The sequence below is a fragment of the Leuciscus leuciscus genome, assembly GCF_965113295.1.
Source record: "Leuciscus leuciscus genome assembly, chromosome: 24".
Classification (NCBI taxonomy): Eukaryota; Metazoa; Chordata; class Actinopteri; order Cypriniformes; family Leuciscidae; genus Leuciscus; species Leuciscus leuciscus.
In genome coordinates, this window is record NC_138723.1 from 25,425,250 (window position 1) to 25,433,736 (window position 8,487).

At 47.5% G+C, this 8,487-nt stretch overlaps 1 protein-coding gene across 1 annotated transcript; it reads right to left on the reverse strand.

Moving 5' to 3' along the window:
• Positions 1 to 210: 210 nt before the first annotated feature.
• On the reverse strand, positions 211 to 1,825 carry LOC309489693 (uncharacterized protein; the record flags this gene model as incomplete). Its single annotated transcript, XM_082158553.1, has 2 exons — positions 1,768 to 1,825; positions 211 to 1,730 (listed from the first exon to the last, which is right to left on the reverse strand). Exon 2 carries the CDS (start codon positions 1,261 to 1,263, stop codon positions 211 to 213), a length of 1,053 nt encoding a protein of 350 aa, XP_082014679.1. The 5' UTR covers positions 1,264 to 1,730; positions 1,768 to 1,825.
• Between the last annotated feature and the right edge of the window lie 6,662 nt (positions 1,826 to 8,487).

Here is an 8,487-nt window from a genome sequence, read left to right on the forward strand (position 1 = left end):
TGTGGGGGTCGCCCAGAGGGGGAACCATGCACATGGAGGTACCTGGCCAACGCGAAAGCTGCCGGTGGCATAACTCTGGCGTTGACGTCAACAGCGCTGGAGGAAACTTATTAGGCTCACTAGGCTTATTAGGCTCACCTGAGGAGAATATCGCACGTATCCCGTCCGTGGAGAGGAATGGCAAGCAAGCGAAGACACCTGAGCAGAATCTCAGAAACTCAGAAACTTAGAAACTGGCTCTACTCGGAGATTATAGAATCTCGCGAATGTGTTGGATGTCGCCCAGCCTGCAGCTCTGCAGATGTCTGTTAGCGAGGCACCATGCGCTAGAGTCCAAGAGGAGGCCACACTCCGGGTGGAGTGGGCCGTCACACCAAGGGGGCATGGTCGACCTTTCTGCTGGTATGTCAAAGCAATGGTGTCCACTATCCAGTGAGACAACCTTTGCTTGGAGAGAGCCTTTCCCTTCAGCTTCCCACCATAACAGACAAAGAGCTGGTCTGAGATCCTGAAACACTGCGTTCTGTCTACATAAGCACGGAGGGCGCGTACTGGACAGAGCAGTGTCAAGGCTGGGTCTGCCTCCTCCAAGGGCAGCGCTTGCAGGTTCACCACCTGGTCTTGAAAGGGAGTGGTGGGAACCTTGGGCACATATCCAGGCCGGGGTCTCAGGACCACGTGAGAGTAGGCCGGCCCGAATTCCAGGCATGCTTCGTCAACCGAAAATGCCTGCAGGTCCCCTACCCTCTTGATGGAGGCCAATGCAACCAGGAGCGCTGTCTTCATTGACAGGAACTTAAGCTCCACTGATTGCAGAGGCTCGAAGGGAGCACTCTGCAGGGCAGTTAAAACCACTAAGAGGTCCCAAGAGGGTACGAGAGGAGGGCGAGGAGGATTCAGTCTCCTCGCTCCTCTCAGGAACCTGATGATCAGGTAGTGCTTTCCCACGGACTTATCTTCAACTGCGTCGTGATGTGCGGCGACAGCGGCAACATACACTTTCAGGGTGGAGGGAGACAGCCTTCGCTCCAACCCTTCTTGCAGGAAGGAAAGCACGACACTGACCGGGCATTTTCTGGGGTCTTCTCGAGAAGAGCACCAGGTGACGAAGAGGTTCCACTTCAACGCGTAGGCGTGTCTCGTGGACGATGCTCTAGCGGAAGTGATGGTCGCCACCACCGCTGGTGGTAGGGTACTCAATCCTGCCTCGTCCCGCCCAGGAGCCACACGTCGGGGTTCCAAAGATGGGGAGGAGGGTGTCATAGGGTGCCCCGTCCCTCAGAAAGGCGGTCCTTCCTCAGACGGATTGGCCAGGGAGGTGCTGTGGCGAGGAATACTAGTTCGGAGAACAAGGTCCGGTTGTGCCAATGAGGGGCAACCAAAATAACCTGCTCCTCGTCCTCCCTGATCTTGCACAGAGTCTGTGCAAGAAGGCTCACTGGGGGAAACGCATACTTGCGAAGGCCCCGCGGCCAGCTGTGCGTCAGTGCGTCCATGCCGAGCGTGCCCTCAGTCAGGGAGTAAAATGGGACGAGTCGTTGGAGGCAAACAGGTCTACCTGTGCGTCCCCGAACTGATCCCAAATCAGCTGGACCGTTTGGGGATGGAGTCTCCATTCTCCAGGGAGAGGCTGAAGCCGTGAGAGCTGGTCGGCTGCACAGTTCAGGTCTCCCGGGATAAAAATGGCTCGAAGCAACCTCAGATGCTTCTGACTCCACAGGAGGAGGTAGCTGGCAAGTTGCGACATACGGCAGGAGCGCAGACCACCTTGTCGGTTGATGTACGCAACTGTCACGGTATTGTCTGATCGGACTAGTACGTGCTGACCCTTGAGCAGCGCATGGAAGTGGTGCAGGGCGAGACGTAATGCCAGCAACTCGAGGCAATTGACAAATTGACAAATGCCAAAAGCGCTGGGCTCCAGTCCAGGAGCCCACGGCAGCATGTCCATTGCACATGGAGCCCCAGCCCGTGGTGGAGGCATCTGTTGAGACAACAACATGCCTGGAAACTCGTTCTAAGGGCACTCCGGCCCGTAGAAAGCTGAGGTTCGTCTGTGGGTGAAGGTCTGACGGCAGGTCAGAGTCACTGGTACTCGGTGCGTGCCGTGTTGCCATGCCTACCTTGGGATTCGATCGCGAAGCCAGAGCTGAAGCGGTCTCATATGAAGCAGTCCGAGCGGCATTACTGCGGCTGCGGATGCCATATGCCCCAGGAGCCTCTGAAATAACTTCAGTGGAACCGCACTCTTGCCCTTGAACTGTCTCAGGCAAGTCAGCAGTGACTGCATACGCTCACTTGTAAGCTGCGCGCACATGGCGACCGAGTCGATTTTATATACAGAGAAAAGAGATCCTCTGCACGGAGAAGAGTTTGCTCTTCTCCCGGTTGACCCGAAGGCCCAGACGGGCTAGGTGCCGGAGCACTAGGTCCCTGTGTTCGCAAACCTGGTCTCGAGAGTGAGCTAGGATCAGCCAGTCGTCGAGATAATTCAGGATGCGAACCCCGTGTTGCCGTAGCGGAACAAGGGCTGCCTCGACGACCTTCGTGACGACGCGAGGAGACGGGCTAGACCGAATGGGAGAACCGCGTACTGATATGCCCGCCCCTCGAAGCAAACCGTAGGAACGGTCTGTGTCTAGGAGAAAGGAGACATGAAAGTAGGCGTCCTTCAGGTCGATCGCTGCAAACCATTCCTGTGGCCGCACACATTTCAGAATGCGTTTGGCCGTGAGCATCTTGAACGGAAGCCTGTGGAGGGATCGGTTCAAGACGTGCAGGTCCAGGACTGGCAGTAACCCACCGGATTTCTTCGGTACAATGAAGTAGGGGCTGTAGAACCCGGACTTCATTTCGGCTGGAGGGACAATCTCAACCACACCTTTCGCCAGTAAGGTAGCGACCTCCGTACGCATGACAGGGGCATTGCCACCCACCATAGTGTAACAGACTCCCCGGAAGCGGGGAGGAGATCGTGCGAACTGAATCGCATAGCCGAGCCTGATGGTTCTCTCGACCCAGTGGGACAGGTTGGGAGCTCTAGCCAGGCTCCCAAGAACTGAACCAGCGGGGTCATGGGAACCACAGACAGTACAGTAGGGTACTCGGTGGGGCAGCGAAGCGGAATGACCGGCCTGGACATGGGCGGCGTAGCGACCCGGTGTGGGTGTACAGTCATTGCCACGTTCTGACAGAGGAGGCCAGGGAAGGACTAGCATTCCATGGGGGCCTGCTCTGACAGGGGTCTGGCGACAGAGGGGGACGAGAGTGGCGAGGCTCGTGAGCGGCGCACACTGTCATTCGGGACCTCTGGGGGCTCGGAGGAAGGGGCATCAGTTCTTAAAAACAAAAGATTCTCCCCCAGCCCTCCACCGGGGGAAGGAGTGGCCCTGCTACCAGCTCCTGAGAAGAACTGAGCCCTAACTCCAAGCTGCCCGTCTCAGAAGTGCTGCTTAGCCTGGCGTTTTAGCCGGCTAAGGGGCGGAGATGGGCGGTACCGCCCTCCTGTGACCTCCTCCTGCCCGGGCCCGTGGCCTCCGGGGGCTTCAGAGCAGGAGGGGAGGAGCGCAGGGAGGCAGCCTCGGCGGGAAGCAGACAAAGGAGACTGCACGGACGGATGCCCGTCAGTGGGGGCTACACATGTCGCTCCGCCCACCCCCCAATTTCATTGGTTTATAATACAGCAATCTTATTGCCGTGGACGCTTGAGGCATGAGCATGCGCATTCCTTTATGTACGAGTTTATGAATGATCTAGGCTACTACGCTGTTTGGAAATATTAAGTGATTACCATGGCGATTTCAATAATCAATTGGATAAAGTTTTGATTCACTTAATACGAGTTAAACAGTTAATATGACTTACGACTTCAAGTTAGATGAAGTTACTGTACAACAAACAATCCCTTCAGGCAGACCACTGTGTAATATAGCCTACGTGCTGCTAAATCTGGGGAACGAATTCTTCATTCGTGGCCATGATATATAGGCTACATAGCCTATACCTAGGTCTATATCAAGTGTCAAAATTATTCGTATAGCGCTCAATTCACATTGTTTTAAAGCAGCTTTACAAAAAGTCATATAGGCCTATAGAAGCTTTAATATTGAGCAGTTCAGGGCTGGGAGATATAAAGAAATATGTTGCTGATATAAATGATACAATGTTTGAGATATAGCTATATTATATTTATTAAAGGGGTGGTATAATGCCCTTTTCACAAGATGTAAAATATATCTATAATGTCCCCAGAGTGTGTGTGTGAAGTTTTAGCGCAAAATACCCCACAGATATTTTTATATAGCAAGTTAAAGTTGTCACTTTTTGAGGATTTGCAAAAACGCACCGTTTTGTGCCTGGCCCTTTAAATGCAAATGAGCTGCTGCAGAGGGCGGGGTTTCAAGAGCTCATGTCTGTTAGCAGCTGCTGTTACCTCACGCATACACACTAAAATGACAGAAACTGTTCTGCCTTTAATGTTAAACGGAGTCAGATAAGGATGGAGAGACTCAAGAAGAAGTGACAACATGTAGAATGCAACAGGACGTCTCTGAATGGTTAGTTGATGAATTTATGTTGCTGATGTGGAGTTAACTATCTTCAATTAGGATATTCTGTCATGATAAATCTATAAATTGCTCATATATGAACTGTTGTGAGATGCACACAGAGTGACTTTCTATTGCATGTGAAAAGATGGATGCTAAAGTTTGAGCTGACTCACAAATGTACTCTTATACAACAACTTTTCCTCTTCTCAACATGGACTGCGTGTTCCCGGGGGCGGGGTTTATGTAAATTCTAGGGTTAGTGATGTTACTAACCCGAGAGGAATGTCGTGTAGTCCCAACCAGCCGTTTGTTGTAGTCCTTTTCTTTAAAAGCAAATATCTCCCTTTGCTTTGAACTTTGAGCGTTGTAACTTTGCAGATGTTGTTTATGCTCAAACAGCAACATTACACACTAACTAAAGTTAGAAAAGTGAAATCACACTCAACCACCCCTTTAATTTAACCAGCAGATAAGTCAGTGCCACTTTAAGTGAGCAATGAGCATGACTGCAATAAATTACTAGCATTGCAAGGAGAGATAGTGTGACAGATTGAAAATGAACATGTACATTTAAATGCATAAGTCTGTGTGCACTGTGATATATAATTATATATAATAATATATAAATATATTCACTATTTACAATACGTAGAAAAGTCTATAAAATATAAATATGTTACTTTATAGTTATACTTAGTTAATCTGTGATCAGTTTATGGGCACGATAAGTTGGACGATCGATTGTTCTGGTCTGCGTCAACACTAGGGGGAGAGCTCGCGGGTTTTTTCCACTCTACATAAAGCTTCCAGTGGAGAAACTGCGCGAGTTTTGTGTCGATTAATCTTCTCCCCCTTTTCAGGTATTAAGTGTGATTATTAGTTTAAAATACTTTAATAGGATTAATAATATGTTTGAGAGTATAGAGACGCGATTATTATATTGATTGTGTGTCCGAAATGTTTAAAATGTGTAGTTTAGAAATGCGCGAGCCCAGGACTCCATTTTGTGCACGCTGGGAATGGCGTTAGGCCTATATAATGGCGCGAAGCTCGTGTATGTGCAATTTGTGTATTTCATGTGTATTTCTGTTTATATAGTGCTGATTTGTCGACTTGTTTCAAAGATGTGTAGAGTAAAAGTGATTTGAGAATGTTAGGCTAAAACATCTAGCTGAAATTGTACATTTACATGCTTATAACTGATTTGCCATAGAGTTAATATGCATAGATGACTAAAAAGAGTAAGAGTTAAAAGAGTTGAGTCTCAGGTAACCGTTAAATGCTTTAAAATGCTTTATTGTATTTCTGTATACACTTTATAGTGTCATGAGTCTCAAATAGCCTTTTATAAAAGAGTGTACTCATGTAATTATATACAAAACTGCTGAATACTGATATGAAAAATGTCAATGAAGTTAATTTGTAATAGAAATGTTTAATTTTGTTTATACAAATGATTAATTTTGATTATACTCTACATAAAGCTTCCAGTGGAGAAACTGCGCGAGTTTTGTGTCGATTAATCTTCTCCCCCTTTTCAGGGGTACAACATTTTGGAGGCACCGCTGGGATTCTACTCTTCGGAGGGCAGTCGTCACATACCTGGCCGACACTTCCTGATGCAGTACATCCCCTAAAACAACCCAGCTTAACAGTGAAGAGTGGATTGAGTTCCTGCAGTAAAGGCAAGACAGAGGCAAAGAACCAGAAACCTGAGGCCACAGAGATCATCAGGTGAAACAAAAAGTTCAGTCAGTCTCAAGTAAGCCCCAACTCAGTGAAAAGGCCCACTCTATTGCCAAAATGGAAACAACAGTGCTAGAGGAAATGCAAGTTGAAGTGATCGCCATGCTAAACCCACTACCCAAAGAAAAGCTTCTTAGTGTTTGTGAGTTCCTGAAAATAGCAGATCAAGAGAATATTTCATCTAAATCTCGCATGTCTTTGATCTCTCATATCCTTCAACATCTCGAAGAAGACATGACGGAACTAGAAGATGGCGGCATGTCGGTACTGTTAAGCCTGAGAGATCAAATTAAAGAAGTAAATACAGTCACTGAAAAGGAGATCGCAGAAACAAGTGAAGTCACAGAAAAAGATCGATTGCAAAGGGAGTTAGATGAGCTAAAAAGCGCAATGAAACTAAAATTGAGTGAAATTCAACAGCTGGAAGAAGTGAACACAAAACCTAGTGTTTTCCAGCCTCAGCTTCAAATTGCTGCATACCCACAACAATTAGTGAATACCCAACACCCCAGCCCACATTGGCGCAAAGATTTCAAAATTTCTGGACAAATTGGTGACCCAGGTCAAAAAGAAAAATTAACTTTTTCAAGTTTAGCACACCAAATTGAGAACGGGTTGAGCAGAGGCTACCCAGAATGTGAGATTGTTGATGCAGTCATTCGTGCCATTTCCCCAGGCTTACAGTTAAGAAGCTATCTAGAAGGAAAATCAAACCTGACTCTACCTACCGTAAGACGAATCCTGCGCTCTCACTTCCAAGAAAAAAGTGCAACTGAACTTTATAAGCTACTCACCTCTGAATGCCAAGGGAACAAAGAAACACCACAGAATTTCCTTATGCGTGTTCTTGACCTGCGCCAGAAAATCCTGTTTGCATCTCAAGAAGCCGAATCAGGCCTCAAATATGATCCAGCATTAGTTCAAAGCATGTTCTTACATACTGTACTCACCGGTCTCCAAAGTGACAGCATAAAAGTAGACATGCAGCCCCTACTTCTGGACCCCAAAATCACTGATGAGGCTCTGTTGGAGAAATTAAACAGTGCTTGTGCTAATGAGGCAGAAAGACAAAAGAAAAAGAAAACCAATGTGCAGCACACAACTACAGTTGTCCATGCAGTTAAGTCCAGTGATGAAGTGACTGATAAGAAATCCAATGTGACTCAAAATGTGCAGAAATCATCTTTTGACGTGTTGACCGAACTTAAAGAGCTGAGAACTGATGTAGCTTCACTAAAAACACTCAGTGCTGAAATAGCTCACATCAGGGAATCGTTGCAGCAACCAGCCTTTGCCTCACCACAATTTCCCATTCCTTCACAGAGAAATTCTGACAGAGAAGTTGTTCAGTGTCAAGCGCAGCCCTATTGGACATCACCGGGTGCCAACCAAACAAGAGTGAACACTCAGTTTCAACCCCAGTATATGCCTCGACAATATTATGCACCGACTCCTCGTTCACAAGCAAGAAAATGCTTCAATTGTCAGCAGCAAAGAACAGAGGAACGTTGCATGCATTGTTTTCGATGTGGCAGTGGTGAGCACTTCCAAGCCGGATGCAGAATTCGTGGCATTAGGCCTTCAAGAGAGACTCCTTTAAACGGAGACCGGTTACTTCCGCGGGACAGGGAGTAACCAGATCTACTGATCAGTCCCGGAGATGTGCAGCCTGTGGAAAGACAGATAGGCAGATGAAGCAGTGTTCACAATGTAAAAAAATACTGTATTGTTCTAAGACCTGCCAAACTCACCATTGGGCTGAACATAAGCAAACTTGCATCAACGCAACAAAATCAATGTCAAACTTCTCTATGACAATGAGTATTCACAACACTTGCAGCACTCAGGTTAACCAGCATTCCCTGGTGACGTCATTAGTTGGGAGGCAATGTCTTATTGAATGTTACCTGCAAGGCCAACGATTTCAAGCACTGTGGGACACTGGCTCTCAGGTATGTGTCATTGATGAAGTGTGGAAACAGGAGTACTTACCAGAAGTACCATTGAGGGATGTGTCTGACATTCTTGAGGCTCCAAATACGTTGAACCTTGTAGCTGCCAACGGCATGAATATACCATATATTGGGTATGTTGAAGTGACATTTAAATTATCATCACAGGCATCTCACGAAGCTGAACTTGTCATTCCTATGCTCGTAGCAAGGGGTCAAAACCTCTCTCACCCTCTCAT